This window comes from Pelodiscus sinensis, chromosome 6 (genome assembly GCF_049634645.1).
Source record: "Pelodiscus sinensis isolate JC-2024 chromosome 6, ASM4963464v1, whole genome shotgun sequence".
Taxonomy (NCBI): Eukaryota; Metazoa; Chordata; order Testudines; family Trionychidae; genus Pelodiscus; species Pelodiscus sinensis.
Window position 1 is genome coordinate 5,325,817 of NC_134716.1, and position 17,728 is coordinate 5,343,544.

Below are 17,728 nucleotides of genomic sequence, written 5' to 3' on the forward strand. Positions count from 1 at the left end.
TGTTCTCTCAGACGTGTGCCCATAAGTGTTGCTTGGAGATGAAGCACGCCTAATCCAGGTTGCTGCTCGTTGCACTGTTGGTCACTGGGAAACACCGTTTACTCTTATGATCGAGGCACATCTCCAGATAAATAATCTTAATGGCTTTATTTTTGCACCCTAATACTCATAATGCAAGGAGAGAAACTGGCTACTATTCTTGCAATAACTAAGAATCTGAACTGTTGATAACTAGAATCATTACACCAAACTTCCCATTCTTGTTTGGAGCAGTGAGGGAAATCCATTCTCACCTGTGCAAGAAGAACCTTACTAATGCTGACTTTCCTTTATTAAAAGGAGGAGGTATGAAAATGTAGAGCAGAAATAAATGCAGAGATGGCTAAGTCTTGTGATTTGTCATGCTTTATGGAGGGTTCGAGAACACCAGTTGTGCTGCACAAACCCTGCACGGTTCTTCAAAATAAAATTTTCCTAGTTAAGATAGACTTTTTTTTGATAACCACAGTAATATTTTACTTGTCTTCTTTATGATGGCCATGTATCAAGGTAAAGGATGAGCTACTATTTTTTGTGCCTGAGCTGGTAAATGTTACATAAATTATTAAACCTCTAATAAACCATAGCATTGCTTTTAAAAATGAGTCATATGAAACACATTGATACTTTAAAAGTTAAGTTTCTGTCAAATTTATGTCAGGCAAATGTTGTTTCTCTTTAACTGATCATATGGGAGCTTACATTTAACTACCACTTACCTGGAGTGTCGGAGTGGTGTAAGGGCTCTCTTACATGCTGGGACCAGTGCTAGGTTGGTTGGAATTAGGGATCATGGAATCATAGAATACTAAAACTGGAAGGGACCTCGAGAGGTCATCAAGTCCAGTCCCCTGCACTCACGACAGGACCACGCACCATCTATATCATCCTTGACAGATGCCTTTCTAATCTGCTCTTAAATATCTCCAGTGATGGAGATTTCACAGCCTCCGTAGGCAATTTATTCCAGTGTTTAACCACCATGACAGCAAGTTTTTCGTAATGTCCAACTTAAACCTCTCTTGCTGTAATTTGAACCCATTGCTTCTCGTCCTACCCCTGCCTCCCTTCAGAGACAAAGACTTGAGTAAAATGCTGTATGCCGGTAATTGGTTAACTAGTTAAATTTGAAGTTTGCTCTTGCTGTGCTGGGGCGCATGCCCTCCTCTTGTGCTTTACTTGATGCACGCCCCATGGATCTCCCACAGGTGATGCTTACCTGCTAACCTTTCACATCCCCAGTTGGAATCCTGTTTCAAGGCATGGGCATGCAGAGGATGGAAGTCACAGATTCCGCTGCATCTCCATGGCACACTCCTGAAAATGGTTTTGGCTTTCATCCTCCCCAAAACAGAAACAAAATATCACCTTAATAGTGGCAGTCAGGCTTCATTATGTCTGTCTCATTTTTCACACATTCCTCCCCAAGCAGCAGTGGAACTGTCTTTGCAGATTTGGTAACACTTCTTACCAAATGAAGTCAGACCATAATGAAGTCACTTGATCAGTTAAGTCTCTGAATGAATTTGGAAGTTTCCTTTAGAACCATAAGAATTTGACTTTGAAAATTTAAATTCTGCAGAACTTGATGGCAGTCAACAAGGAAAAATTCTTACCCGCCCCAAATAAGTAAAGTTTTCAAGCCCTGTGTGTCAGTAAAGTACTCTCCACATTGTGGCTACCTTCACTTCTGTCCTGTTGAAAAGTAGCTGTGCCATTATTCCTGAATTCCTGGAGATGCAAATACAATACGAAGACTGCCCCAACTGCGGTCACTCCCATTTGCTCTTCTGAATTTAGTCTACTTATTCACTCTTTGAAGCAGACTGCTGCATGAAGGTCACAGAACAATAGTTGATTTAAAGGGGATGCACTTGGGTGACTTTGATTCCAAGGTTCAAGTTTTGTAAATATCTCTTACAAAGCCTGGCATCAGTAGAAAGAAATGTCCACAAAGACTTCATAAAACACTACCTTTTATTAAATGAATAAAAAATTTCTTTCAGTATTTGCAGTCCAAACGTTAAAAAACAACAAATAGTGTAGTAGCACCTTAAAGACTAACAAAACATGTAGATTGTATCATGAGCTTTCATGGGCAAAACCCACTTCTTCAAATAACAGAAATGAAATTTTCAAGTTAATTTTTCATTATCAATTCTGACAATGCCCAAAAAAGCATAAGGAGTGAAATCCTTTTTAAAACTCTTCCAATTTAGTAATTTAAGGTGCTATTAACTTAGGTAAGGGAATCTATTTAAGGGTTAATTTAACTTAATTGTTTTCAAAGGGACATGGTTAAGTCAGATCTGTGAAATTGTAGCCATGGTTGCTGTTAACAAACATTTATGCTCTCATTTGTGTTGCATAGTGAGAACAGAGTATTTACTAGATATGCCCTCATCCATGGAGCTTCAGTAGGATTTTAATATCCGGCTATAGCTCTTCAAACTCATGTTTGCAGATTATCCAGGGTGTGTTGGGGTTTTTTGTTTATTTTTTTGTTTTTGAAGAGTTCAGATGTTCATGATGTTCCAGTGTATCATTCATTTGGTTTCTTAACGGACACTGCTGAATTTAAATGTTCCCATCTAATTTGATGTCAGTAGTTTTTAGAATAGAAACACTTGAAATTCATTTGACGTTGCTGTGCAAAACGAGAGGCGTATGCATGCACCTCTTCATGTAGAATTACTTTCAAACAGGAAATGTATGTACAGGTCAAAATCAGATTCTGAATTCAACATTTGAATATAAATGCAAAAGGGAGGATGCAAGAAACTTGAGAGATCCTAATGTTCTGTTTAAATGTATGGATTTCTCCGTGTTTTAGAATGTTACTTCTGAAATAGTTACATAGTGTTGTTGAAAGTGCTTTTGATTCTAAGAAATATTGGGTTCTAATTTCAGTCTAAATGAAGATTTCACCTTTTCTACAGATTTTAAATTTTAAAGCTGTGATGAGATCATCATTGTTTTTTGTATTAGCAAACAGTTAAAATTTTAGTACTGTCACAGTCTAGCAGGAAAAAGGAGTGAATGGTGTCATAGATGACTGGAAAGGTTACATGGCTAATGGGTGGAATCAACTATTGATGGATGTTGAAGAGGGAATGGAATGGAGGAAGAGGAGAGAGTTGTAAACTGTTTAGGTTTCCTGATTTCCAAGAATCTGTAAATTTCTAGAATACGAATAGGGCATCTGATTCCATAGTTTGTATCAAGTTTCTTTCTTTTTGGTCTTCAGTATTGAATTCACAGGGTACCTGTTTCTCTTTCTAGATGTGGTGAAAGCTGCTCCTCGGTTGCTGAGATTAGTGTGATGAGTGGTTTGGGGTTATTAAGCATCCAGACAAGAATTTTCCTTGCTTATCATGTCTGAAGTTTTAAGAAGACTGTAGGAAATATGTAATTGAATAGTGTGAAAAGGGAAAACAAGTAACTTTTATAGAAAATTGACATTGCTGAGTTAAGTAGCAAGTTGATAAGAAAAGTTTTTATTGCAGAAGTGCAAAAATAGAATGCTGGATCACTGTTAATTTTGGTAATGCAAGTAATATATTGTCTTTACCATTGCCATGTAGCTATCAGGATTATGTTCCTGTTCAGGGCCTTCCAGAAGCCCTTGAATGTCAGTAGTAGTCTTTGACTGACACAGACACACAGTTTTGCCACAAAAAATACCCACTGACAGGCAAAGACTTTCCTCCTTGACTGGTGAGCTGCCTTTCACACACAAGACGTAATTGTCATCTTAAAATGTTGCTAACACTCTGCTAGTTTCAACTCAATGTAGTCAAAACAAAATGCTTAATCTTTCCTTCAAAGTTATCAACCATCTGCCCATGCTGGTGTTGTCTTTCTGACACTATCCCCTCTTTAGATGCAACTATCTGGGCAGTGTCAGAATCTTGCTGCTGCATCATGCACATTTCTGTGATCTGACCTTCTATATTTTGAAAACTCTCATCTAGATCCTCATGAGCTCATGTCTCAAATCCTGCAAATTGCTCCTCTCTGATGAATCAGATCTCTGCCCCAGTTATTTCCATTCCAAACATTACTGCAAAGCAAACTTGAAAAGGCCAGCTCCTCAAGCCAAATCCACAGGGAAAGCTTGGAATTACAATACAGTAATTCCTCATTTAACACGTGCCCGCTTAACACGTTTTTGCGAAAGCACGATTTTTTTGGGGAACGTTTTTTGAATTACACGACCGTCCCCGGAATAACACAATTTCCACAGCCGGCCTGTTGCTGGCAGCTGTGCGGGGCTTCCCCTGCTTCCTGCAAAGCGGTGGAGGGTTTGCAGCTCGCCACAAAAGCTCATGATACCATCTACATGTTTTGTTAGTCTATAAAGTGCTACCAGACCATTTGCTTGCTGTTTTTTTTTCTGTAACAGACTAACTCCGCTAACCCCTGAAGCTCTTGAAAAGACCGGAACTTCTGATGACTCCAAATCAGCCAGCGGTAATTGAGACATTGATCCCTGTTTACATTCCAACAGCAATACCAATCTGCATTGCTTATTGGTCAGATTTTTCTAACCAGTACTTTCACTCTCTCATATGTCTTCATTTTTTCATGAAAAAAGCCACCTGTAAAATATCTGCAAAGTCACAGTGTTTTCCTCAAACAAAATACAGGACTATGTAGCACTTTAAAGACTAACAAGATGGTTTATTAGATGATGAGCTTTCGTGGGCCAGACCCACTTCCTCAGTGATCTGAGGAAGTGGGTCTGGCCCACGAAAGCTCATCATCTAATAAACCATCTTGTTAGTCTTTAAAGTGCTACATAGTCCTGTATTTTGTTTCAGCTACACCAGACTAACATGGCTACATTTCTATCAGTGTTTTCCTCTTCCATCTCTCACCTCTGTCAGTTTGTTTACAAAACACTTGACCGTGTCTGAGCAGTTCCTAGGCCTTGATAATTGCATGTCAGGCTGTTTTAATCATCTCAGTTGTAATCCATCTTGCCCCTTTTATGTATTTATCCCTTTTTATGGTCTTACAATTGGACTGCAAGATCTTTTGGGGCCTGGACAGTCTGTTAGGTTTGAATGGTGCCGAGAACAGTAGGGCTAGAGTCTGAAGATGCTACAGCAATAGAGATAATTCAAACTTGAACAGGATATTAACAAATGAGAGTGGCAGCTTTCTTATCAATGTAGCAGAAAATAAACAATTTAAAGAAATGATTCATTGGTCCATCCTGGCTTTGGAATCTTTGGGTATGTCTAAACTATATCCCTCTGTCTGCCCTTGTAGGAGGCATAAGAGATCTGTCGAAAAAGGCTTTCTTTCTCAACAGATTCCCCCTCTAGACTGCCACTTTTTGCTGACAAAGTGCTGAGTTGGCAAAATGTGGTGGCCATTTTTATGCAAATTAGGCACGGGATATTTAAATCCCTGCCTCATTTGCAGTGTCGACCTGCCTAATCTGCATCCCTCTGCTGACAGAGGGATGCAGTCTAGACATACCCATTGACATCTATGTGACTACTTCTATAACAGGATTTCCCCAAAATAATCCCTAGAGCACACTTTTTAGAAAAACATGAAATCTTAATTTAAAAATAGTGATGGAGAATGTGCCACAAATCTTGGTAAATTGTGGTTAATTACTCTCACCATTAAAAATGTATGGTATTTCCAGTATGAATTTGTCTGCCTTCAGCTTCCAGCCACTGGGTCTGCTGTATTGAAGAGTCTGTTATTAAACACTTATTCCCCACATAGGTCCTTACAGACGGTTAGCGTGTTGCCCCTTAACCTGTTGTTTGTTGACCTAGGTTGGTCTCCTTGAATTTATCAGTATAAGGCATGTTTTCTAATTCTTTAATCACTCTTGTGGCTCTTCTCCAAATCCTCTCCAGTTTATCAACATTTTTCTTGTAATGTGAACAGCAGACCTTGACACAGTATTCTAGTAAAGATCACACTAGTGCCAAATAAAGAGGTAAAATAATCTCTTCTACACACAATACTCTGCCAGTGCATCCCAGGTTTGCATTAGCTCTTCTGGCCGCAGCATCCTATACAGAGCTCCTGTTTAGCTGATTATCCACCATGACCCCCAAATCATTTAGAGTCAGTGCTCCCTGTCCTGTAAGAATGGCCTACATAAACGGATATTGCTTGGATCCAGTTATAACCAAGCAGTCTAGTAGCTCTTTGTATGACCTCTCCTCTTCAGTATTTGTCACTCACTTAATTTTTGTCATCAGCGCACTTTGGCAGTGGTGATTTTGTTTTCTTCCAGGTCATTGATAAAAATATTGCACAGCATAGACCAGTATGTCTTAAACTGTGTTCCGGGGAACGCTGGTTTGCCACGAGGCTGTCGGAGGTGTGTCGCAGAGAACATCAGAGTTCAAAATGTCTACTTTTTTTTTTTTTTTTTTTTTGGCTCAATTACTTTCCCCCGACCCCCCTCTCTCTCTCTCTCTCTCTCTCTCTCACTCTCACTCTCACTCTCTCTCTCTCTCTCACTCTCACTCTCACTCTCACTCTCACTCTCACTCTCACTCTCACTCTCACTCTCACTCTCACTCTCACTCTCACTCTCACTCTCACTCTCACCCACCCACCCAAAATCCTTGGTGTTCCTAGGTTTTAAAAAGTTTAAGAAACACTGGCATAGAGCCAAGAACCAGTCCCTGCAGGGCCATACTGGAAACAACCACTTGAGGACAATTGCCTCATTATAGTTATATTTTGAGACCTAACAATGAGCCAGTTTTTAATGTGCACCATGTTAAATTTATATCATTCTAGTTTTGTAATCAAAATGTCCTATGGTACCAAGTCAGACACCTTCTAGTAAACGGGAGATACTCTCCTGTTGACTTGCCTCACTCTTCTCATTCAGGGTAGAATATGGGGGTCCCATGGAGTGCATTCTGTAGTCAATCTGGCAGGTCTTCATTAGACCCCCTAAATTGACACCCCCCCCCCCCCGTGCCTCCACCACTGGAATGTCAATCTGGCTGAAGTGAAGATGTAGCCTGTTAATCCAATACTATTCCCTTTATCAACCAAATATTGATTTGTCTTAATTCCTTTAATTATTTATTACTCGAGTTGATCACCCATTTCCTTATCTTTCCTGGGATTGATGTCAGACTGAGACCTATAATTACCTAAATGTCCTTATTTACTGGCACTGTCTACTGGGTGTGCACCGGACAGATCTAACTTTTAGGTACACTATTTGATTTTGTAAATGAGTGAGAATGCAAGGGAAAAATTCAAATCACAACAAAAAGAAGCATTGCTTGATGTTAATGCAAGATGTTGGTTGAAAATGAAGAAAAATGACTGTATGATAACTACAAGCATCAGTACAAAGAAAACTATTCCTGTTTTGAATTCTGAGGTATGACAGAGTATCTATCTCATGCTCTAGGCACCTCCGCTATGCATTAAAAGAACAATTAATCAAATAGCAAACGGAGCAGCTAATCCACCATCAGTGCTCAACAAAACTCCCATCTTTCATAGAAATTAGAGAAACAAGGTGGGTGAGAGATCTTATTGGACCAGTCCTGTTGGTGAGAGAGACAAGCTTTTGATCTTATACAGATCTCTTCAGGTGACTTACTTTGTTCAGGGCAGGGTGAAAGTAAATGCCAAGACTCTACTGGTGCGCTTGGGCCTTAGCAAGGTGGGCAGGCAGCCTTGGGCCCCAGGAAGGGCAGGGCTGGAGCAGACTTCCGCAGTCAGCCTTTTAGGCCACTTCTACCACAGCAGTCAGGAGCTCTAGGGCCCTAGTGGTAATTTGAAGGGTGCGGGGCTTCCAGCTGCTGCCACGATGCTTTAACATTGGCCCATGTATAGGACAGTACCAATAGGTGGTTCTTGCCAGTACCAATCCATATCCACCTCTGGTTCAGGGCAATACTTTTTATAAGTTAATAGAACAAAAATAACAGCACCCCATCGTTTTAACAGAAACTGTGACAGTGGGGCAAATGGTAAGAAAAAATACCAGTTTTTGCTTATCTTGTCTACATGCTTCTTGTATCAACAAATGCTGTAAGAATTTTATCTGGCCACACAGGAAAGGCTGAAATCAGTGGAAATGCTGATTGAGGGCTGCAGGCAAAGCTTGTCAGCTGCAGTTTTGATGGTACTTGAGTTATGATGCAGTCGAAAATGGAGGTCTACTGAAGAAAACACAATCATAACATGTGTATTAAACCTTGTGATGACCATAAATGAAATATTGTGAACCTTTTGAGCATAAGTAAGAAAGATTCTTAAGCATTTGTCCAGCATAAGATAGACTTTGCAGGGTAAGTACATGAGCTGAATGTACTTTATAACTTGTTCTAGCTTTTTGCAAGTTTAAAATTAGGTTGTTAATTGTCCAAAGAATCTTCACTGTTAATACACAGCGAGTTTTTTTAATGTAAGTTGTTGATACTTTGCTTTTGTGCAGCTGTAAATCTGATTTTTAGCAAAATACATGAGGTATATATGGGAAAAGACTTAATTCATCCAAGTAACCTTTTAAATTCCTGTTAAAATGATGGCTAGCATATTACTTTTAAAGAGACAAAGTGAGTGAGAGAATCTTGTATTGTACCAACATCTGTTAGTAAGGGAGGCAAGTTTTTGAGCTTACACAAAGCTCTTCTTCAGGTCTGAGAGAGGTACTTAAAGTAGCATTTCTCCAATGTGACTACCAGCGGCTTTTTGTGCAGTGTGATTAACCATGTAACTGCTGAGATTTTCAGTGGTTACACAGTTATCCTGTTAGATGATTTTTAGCATTCCTGCTCCTTAGTGTGCTTTGAAAAGTGCTATTAACAAATACCATTTTTCACAGCATTATTTGTATTACTGAGTCTGCAAAAACACCCTAATTAGATAAATTACATTGTAATGTGTATCTGTGCATATTTACTTGTTTTTCTGAAAGTAAATTAAATATTGTAGGGAAAAGTGTCTGTGCTGTCACCACTAATAGTTGGTGACCACGTTCTGAGGCAACCAAAAAACTTGTGAGAATCCGCAAGAGTGGATTTATGGCGTATTACAACAATCTATAATTCATAAACAACCCCCGCTCTCCACAGCTGCTCTCCACCCGGCTTTAGCTGATATGACTGAAGCAGTGTTAACGGGACACTTCACCTTGAATGATCTCTTGAAATGTGTGTTAATTAGTTATGCTAAACAGTTGTTCCACCTTGTATTTAAGCGGTGACAATCTTAGTCAGGGAGCCTCACAACAAGTTTTCCTGTGAGCTCTCTTGAAAGAATAATGGCTGTCTGGTTTACTCACATAATTGTTGGTAGTGCATTTAGTGCACTGGGTGTGGTATACCACATGTTTGATAGGTAGGACCCATGGTTTTTTGAAAGGTGTATTTTCAAAAGTATTGTTCACTGTAGCAATAGAAATTTATGCCTTTAGGTTTTGCGAGTGGTGTTCTGAAAGGCTCTGGTGTTGTCCAGTGGCTTACTTTACCAAAGTACAGCCAATGGCATTTAAAAATCCTATTACAAGATTTCATTTGAAGGTGGTCCACACAGAAGGATCTGCCACTTCATCATCTTCTAGGGCTTATCTAGACTACATTAAAGTGTTGAAAGAGGATATGCAAATTCCCCTCACTTTCGAAAGTGAAAGTAGTTTAGAGTGGCTTTTCGACAAAGGGGTGGGAATTCGCTAAAAAAGCCGTGTCTAAACTACTTCTTCAGATCATATTCTGAAAGTGAATTGGCATGACCATATATAACAAAGGAATACAATGAAGAAAGTAAACAGATTATAAACTAACAAATCAGCTACTAGAACAGATGGTGGGGGCAAGGAAGAGCCAAGAAAGGAGGAAATAGCTCATTATAAGTCAATAAGTAGCTAATCTGGAGTTACTATGAATGTCAAAAGGTGGGAAGGCTGTTTTTGTAATTTGTAGGCTAATTAGCATCTTTATTAAGGCCCATTCGCAATGTGTCGAATTTAAGCATAAATACAAGTTCTGAAGTCTCCCTCTGTAATCTGGTGTTAAAGTCTCTTTGAAGTAAGATGCAAGTTTTCAGGTCTTTAAGGGAATGGCCAGTTAGATTAAAATGTTGACTAACAGGTTTTTCTGTGTGGAGATGTCTGATTTGTGGACATTAATTCTTTGGCTAACTGACTGAGCAGTTTGTTCAATATACTTCGCAGAGGAACATTACTGGCACATGATGGCATACAGCACATTGCTGGACATACAGGAGTATGAGCCCTTGATTGTATAGCTGACGTGGTTAAGCCTAGTGATGGTGTCTCCAGAGTAAATATGTGGACAAAGTTGGCAACGGGGTTTGTTGCAAGGGAAAGTTCCAGGGTTAGTTTTAATGTGGTTGTTAGTAAGAATTTTCCTGAGGTTAGGTGGTTGTCTATAGGAGAGTAGAGGTCTGTCCCCCAGAGCCTCTTGGAGTGTAGTATCCTGTTCTAGAATAGGTTGTAAGTTATTGATAATGCATTGGAGGGGTTTAAGTTGGGGGCCATAGTTGATGACAAGTGGTGTTCTATTGTTGGTTTTCTTGGGCCTATCTAGAAGTAGATGGTTTCTGGGTATTCGTCTGGTCCTTTCAATTTTTTTTTATTTCCCCCGGTGGGTAATTGAGTTTTATGAATGCTTGATAGAAATCTTGAAGTTTTTGGTCTGTCAGTGGGATTGGAGCAGATGCGGTTGTGTCTAAGGGCTTGACTATAGATGATGGATTGTATGGTGTGTCCTGGATGGAAGCTGGAGGCATGTAGGTAAGTGTAGCAGTCAGTGGGTTTTCTGAAGAGTGGTATTGATTTTGCCATTAATGATTTGTACTGTGGTGTCCATGAAATGGATCTCTCGTGTTGAATGGTCCAGGCTGAGATTGATGGTGGGTTGTTAAAATCTCTGTGGAATGCGTCCAGTGTTTCTTGATCATGGGTCCAAATAACACAGATGTCATCGATGTAGCGTAAGTAAAGGAGGGGTAACGGGACGGGATTTGAGGAAACGTTGTTCTAAGTCAGCCATAAAGATGTTAGCGTATTGTGGGGCCATGCGGGTACCCATGGCTGTGTCACTGATCTGAAGGTATAAGTTGTCTCCAAATTGGAAATAATTGAGGGAGAGAACAAAGTTACATAGATTTGCTACCAAATTAGCTGTGGTAACCTCTGGAGAAGTGTTTCTAATCACTTGTAGTCCATCTTCATGTGGAATATTGGTGTAGAGAGCTTCTACATCCATGGTGGCAAGGGTGGTGTTATCAAGGAGGTTATCGATGTTTTGTAATTTCCTCAGGAAATCAGTGGTATCTCAGAGATAGCTAGGTGTGTTGGTAACATAGGGTTTGAGGAGGTAGTATACATAGCTGGATAGTCCGGTAGTGAGTGTGCCAATACCTGAAATGATGGGACGTCCAGGGTGTCCAGGTTTATGGATTTTGGGAAGCAAGTAGAATAATCCTGGTCGGAGTTCAGAAGGCATGTCTCTGTGAATTTGGTTCCGAGTAGAGGTAGGGAGTTCCTTAAGAAGAAGGTGTAACTTCTTTTGGTATTCTAAAGTGGGATCAGAGGAGAGAGGTCTGTAAAATGTGGTGTTGTAGAGTTGTCTAGCTGCCTCCTGTTCATGCAAGCACCTCTTATAGTGGTGATTACTGAGCAAGATGAAAAGAACCTAGCCTGACTGTCGGGCACAACTACTTGCAGCTGGCCCATAGCTCTCCTACATCGTAGGGTCCTAGCTCAAACCTGGAAATCCACAGTACTGCTAAACAGCTTGTAGCCCACCTCAGCTGGCATAGCCAGCTGCTGGTATCTAATTGCAGTGTAGACACATCCTCAGAGCCCTGAGTTTGCAGTTAAGTTTGGCCTACATTAGAAAGTTATATCTGCATCACTACATTGGTCAGGGTGTGAAAATCTCCACATCCCTAATCCATGTAGCTATGCCAACATAGTTGTGTCTATATTGGGTGGATTATGTTGCTGGAGCCTTTTAGGGATGTTAAACCGTTAACCGGGAAGGTATGCTTACTGGTTAATGAGCCAATTCTGGTGAACTCTGGTGGTAGCCAGCTGCACCGGGGCTGGAGAAGCTGCAGCCATGAAGGGGCCAGCCAGCAGGGTGGCGGGACCCAATGGCCGCAGCAGGACTGGGTAGCGGGCCAATTAGTAGGCTCTGAGTTAAAACGGTTAATCGTCTTAACATCCCTGACATCATTGTAGCTAATGCTCAGGGGCGGGGAGGTTCCTGCACTGTTGGAAAAACCTTTCCTGTTGGTACACTTCACGCATGTGACAGCATAGCTGTGCTGGAAGAGTGCATAGCATAGACCTACTCTTAGGTGTAACAGCCTGTTTGCAAACAGACCAGACTTGATACAAAAGTCAGTGAGGCAGTTACAAGGAATCCCATAATGACACTTTTGTAAAGCCTCTTTTTAGGGGCAAAACCATTGAAATGCTTGAAAGGCTGACTCTTGCTCCATCCCTACTGCCATGGTTGCAGTTGGCAGAGGCAATTCTGCTGGAGGTTCAGTACAAAAGAGAAGAAGCTATTTGCAGAGCGTTTTCCATTAGAGGCCTTCAACTTTGCAGTCTGCTCTCTCTCACATCCCTGATGCAAAAACCCCAATCTGATGACCTTAAAGGCATGTTGTAGATGACCTTCAAGGCATGTTGTGATCAGCTACCCTTGCTTTTGAGGGAAGAGGGGCATAATAGAATCTGCTTTTAGGGAGAGTGTTAGTGGGTAGTTTTTTTACTGAGATTGGTGTATGGTAGGGGCATGGAGATATTTAGCAGCTGTTGGCTTTCGTTTTGCTGATTTCATTTTTAAATTTTGGCAGAGGTGCCTAGAGCTGACAGAATTTATATATCGTTATAAATTGAAATAAACAATACATATGCAAAATACCATAGAGCATTTCTGACTTGCCGTCTGGAAGTGGTAAGAACACCAAGCAGTTGACAGTGAAGTCTTACTCAGCTAAGCACACTCACAGGCACATTTTATGAACACTTAAAATAGATCTTGGAAAAGATTTCTTACCTTTAAAACTTCCTTTGTATTGGCCATCTGTTTGGCTAAGATATTGGGAACTTTGCTCGTTCTTCACAGGTTGCTACACAGCTTTTTAATCAGGACAGAACTTCTCCAGTAATTCAGCCTGTTTCCCGTGCCCTCCAGCATGGTTCATCTGTCCACTTAGTTGGGAAAGTCTCTCCTCTTTCCTTCTAATCCTACAGATTAAAAAGAAACTTATTGCTCAGTGGGAAGAGGGTTTTGCATTTCTCAATAAAACTGTAGAAATTAGAAGGCTCATGTTATTCTTTTGGAGTTCCCGAGCTTGCCTTGGAGTGACATCATATGAAGAAAGAGAAGGTAGTGTTTGGAGTAGAGTCTCATGGCTTACTCCACAAGAGTAACCTCTACTGTTTCAGAAGAGGGAGAGCGATGGGCATCACAGTTTTGTAGCATTAGAGTTCATGTGGGCATGCATTGAGCATGCTAACTTCAAAAGGCAAGTCCATGCTACAGGGTGTAATTTATAAGGTACCCTCCTGGTTCCTGGTCTGGAGTCAAATTAAGTGGCTGCAGTTCCCAAAGTCTGGGGTCTGGTGGTGTTCTTACCTGGAAATGTAAATTATTTGAGTCCTTCCTATGCTAGCCTACACTGAGGGGGAAGTGGGAGAGGGGGCAACGGGCCAGCTCCTTCGCATGGAAGGCAGTGATTCCCCAAGAGTTGTTTTTAGTTTCCTATCAACAGCCACTAATTAGAGGACTAATGCACAGGCTGGACAAATACAGACAGACTTTTAAAGTATTAACAGATATTATTGTAATGAAACTTCAATTCAAAGAGGATATGCAGTTTGAATGCAGAGGATGAGAAAGAGGCAGTATTTAATTTACATTGTATCTTGTTTGTAGTTTTCTAATAACTATTTTTAGGATGTTAAGGACTAGTTGATGCCCTCACCCCCTTTGCTGTCTCTATTAGATAGAGGCAGCAAAGTGGTGGTGGGGGCGGTGAGGAGCGGGGGAAGAAGGGGTACTTCAAAGCGGCAGCGCCACACAGCTGAGCCCGGGCTCTGTACGGAATTTCAGTGGAACCAGGATAAAGCTGGGGAATCCCTACCTGACCCTAGGCTCCATGAGGGTGCTGTGGCTTTGAAATGCGCAAGAGCCTCTGGGCTGCACGTGAGGTTCCGCCTATCGACTACTCAACTAGTCAGTTAACCACAATTAAACATCTTTAAACTATTTGTAAAGGGTATTTGTGTTTGCATATCAAGCTGACGATGAGTAATGAATACCCAAAACCAACTTAACTAACACATTTAGCTGGTAATATATCAGCCATGTGCAACAGATTTTTTTGCTTTTGATCAGTCTGAAAAAGTAGATGCTGGAGATAGCAAATGTCAGCAAAATTTACAGTAGCACAGTGTTGGCATTTCAGTCTCCAGTTCTGAATTCTCATCTGAATCTCCAACAAGCCCCCAAACTCATAATGAAAATTTAAGGTTTTGGGTATCTGCCCTTCATACACAACAGGTTGGAATCTTTAGCTGTTTCTTTATATCCCAGTTCATACTCTCCGAGGGTGCATCTACACAGCACCCTTACCTCGAAATAAGGTATGGAATTTGCACTATGCAAATTGCATGGCTTATTTTGAGGTTATTTGGAAATAAAGCGCTATTTTGACAAAGCCCTTAACCCTTGTAGAACGAGGGTTACAAGGATTCCGGAATAGCGCGCCTGTTATTTCGAAATAACGGGAGCCTTTAAAGATGCAGAATAGTTATTTTGGGATGCTGGAGGTACCCTGAAATAGCTCTGCTGTGTAGATGTAGCCCCATAAAGGTATAGAAGTCTATTCTATACCTCCTCCAGATTGTAGTCTGTGTTCTGTGATCGGTGCCCTGACTGAATGGAAGAATAGCTCTCTCATAGATTCTTTTAAATCCTTACCCTTTTGGTAGGGAGCTGCTACAAGCAGTGGGTTCCTGGTAACTTATTGAAAAAATTTGTTATCCTTGCAATTTTATTATTTTTAAAATGAGGTACTTCTATAAACTGGAACTCCCTGGTCCAGCAACATCTGTGGTCCAGAAGGACTGTGGATGTTGTAGGATCAGAAAGTCCCTGTGCACTGTGGAGGATGGGTGGGCCTGGAGTCCAGCGCTACGTGGGGGGAAGGGAAGGGTGGGGAGTCAGCATGCAGCTCACCTGGGCTGCGGGGTGAGGGGGGGGAGAGAACCAGGAAGGCCTGGTGGGAGGCGGAGGGGGGGGGGGGGGACCAGAAATGACTTCCCCTAGTCTAGAAAAATCCTTCAAATGGGGCCACTCAGGTCCTGAGGGTGTAGGACCAAGGAGGTCCAACCTGTATTATTTCAACCTTAGATCTCAATAAAAGTTTATCAATGAAAAAATTCCAGTGCTATACTTAATTTTGTTTTGCAGTCAGTATGCATTTCTTCTCCTTGCTAGATTGTCATTGTAGAAGGGTAGTTTAAAAATCACTTGTATATTTTTAATAATAATGAGGCAGTATATGTAGAGGAGACTTTATTAAATGTACACCTGCGGGCAGCAGAGTATCCATTTTTATAGTGCAAACTGTTAATTGTTCAGCCTTTTTTCCATTAAGTATTTCTGTCATCTGAAAAAGGAATAGAGTCTCTTTCTTGAGAGTTTTAATTTGATTCCAGACTCTTTTCGTCAACTGAGTTGACACTACTTGTCTGAATTGCAGAAGTCCAGAGCTACCTTTTCTAGGCAGATTAAAACTGTTCCTTAGACAGCTACATACGATGTTCTTTCTTACTAGACTGTTAATCCTGCCATGGAGGTGTTTAAAACTAATGAGTTTGTGAGAAGCTTACCCTTTTATCCTTCTTGGAGAGTAGATTACTGTACATATAGTAGCTGTGGAAGAGTACAGTAGCTAGTATGGATGGTCCCTTGAGTGACCCTCTTCTGTTATAGCCAGAAACACAAACATGTAAGATGGTTTCTGAATGCAGCGTTACTCTCATCTACTCCCTTTTGCAGATTCTTATTCCCATTACCTTTGGACACATTATCACTGTAGTTGAAACGTTATTGTACATTTTACAGTATAGATGAAATAACTTCAATGCCAGATGATAAACCCAGATGAATATCAGTGCCCTAAAAACTACTTTTTGAAGCATTTTGTTCTTAGAAGAACATACGTTATTGAATTGACTTCATAACCATTGTTTTTATCCCTTTTTCTCATCCAAGAGCTCCAGACGAGAGTGGAAGCCTCTCGAGGATCGCAGCTGCACAGATATACCATGGCTGTTACTGTTTGTCCTCTTTTGTGTTGGAATGGTGAGTAAAATAAAGACTCTAAATGCTACAAAGTCACAGACAAAAGAAACCAGATTTTGTGATGACAAATTTCGTAGTTTCAGTCAATATCTACCATACGTTAGCATGGGAAGAATCAGTTATGGAACAAGAACTGGCTTGATTTTGATACCTTTTTGTACATCACTATGCGCAAACCTGGTACTTACACAGGGTTGCATAATTTGCTCTTACCACAGAATTACGTGCCTCAGAATCTAAGCTACTTTTAAAACAAGTTTCTAGCCATGATGGTTGTAAAGATGTCAATCTACACTTGGTCTATTTTTTTTAAAAGACTGTAGTCCTAAATCTGTCTTGAAAAAATAGTATTCAGCGTGGGGACCTGCTACCTTCATCTCAATAGCTCTGAAATGTAAAAACAGCAATGTAAACCTCAAAATCATTGATATCCCTGCTGGTAACATTAGCAGAGCCATCCATTTAATAATGCTTATTCTACAATCCATTTTTTCTTCCCAGACTGCCTCAGGTGCCAAAGCTTCACTACATCTTACCTGGATGCCAAAATCCTTGGTTTTCTCCTGACAATTGTGATGATTCAACTATATGTCAAATTACAAAAAATAATTGAAGCATAGTAAAAATTCAGTATCTTGGTTTTTGCCTTTTTTGAATGGCATTATGCATGATTACTTACATTATTCAACCACCAATTAGAAAATGACTATCTCTTTCACGTATCTCTTTCACTGGTTTCTGAGATGATGATCTCTGTGTAAAAACCTGCATCTCAAACTCTCATTGGCTTTATTTTACAATCATGGTACGCTGCAAGCTCATAGCTAACTTGCTTTTTTTACTTAGCATCTCTTTGGTCTTTTTTCTTTTTTGTTTTCCACTGACAAGTTTGATTTTTAATTCTATAGTGTAACTGTCTATCTTTAATACGGGATGCCTAGTTATGTATGTTTATTTTGGGTGTTAGGCATATGTGTGTAGCTAATTTATATGGTCTATCTTGGAAAATTAGGTTCCAAATTGTTACATTTCACTCTTTGCTGTTGCTGGACTGTTGTTGGCAGTGTCCTTCTACTAAAGTTTCATATATACCTGCAGCTGTGAATTTGTCCTTTTTTGTGTATGGTGTAGTATCCTAAAGCTTTCTTGTCACATCAATCCAATGTGCAGAACATTGATTATATTATGCTTTATCATTGCTTTGGGGAGTTGCAAATAACTTCAGGCAGTCATATCCACCTTCCCTCACTCTGTTGCTTGATGGGAGTAGAATCCTAAAATAGATGGAGGAGGATACCGGAAACTTCTCTGCTGTAATG

General features: G+C 40.4%; 1 protein-coding gene across 1 annotated transcript in view; it reads left to right on the forward strand.

The window, feature by feature from the left end:
• SLC44A1 (solute carrier family 44 member 1) overlaps positions 1-17,728 on the forward strand; it is an 80,308-nt gene that overhangs the window by 12,681 nt on the left and 49,899 nt on the right. Inside the window, exon 2 of the mRNA XM_075931356.1 lies at positions 16,320-16,409. Coding sequence (XP_075787471.1) covers positions 16,407-16,409 — 3 coding nt within the window. The 5' untranslated portion in view covers positions 16,320-16,406. The remainder of the gene's footprint in view (positions 1-16,319; positions 16,410-17,728) is intronic.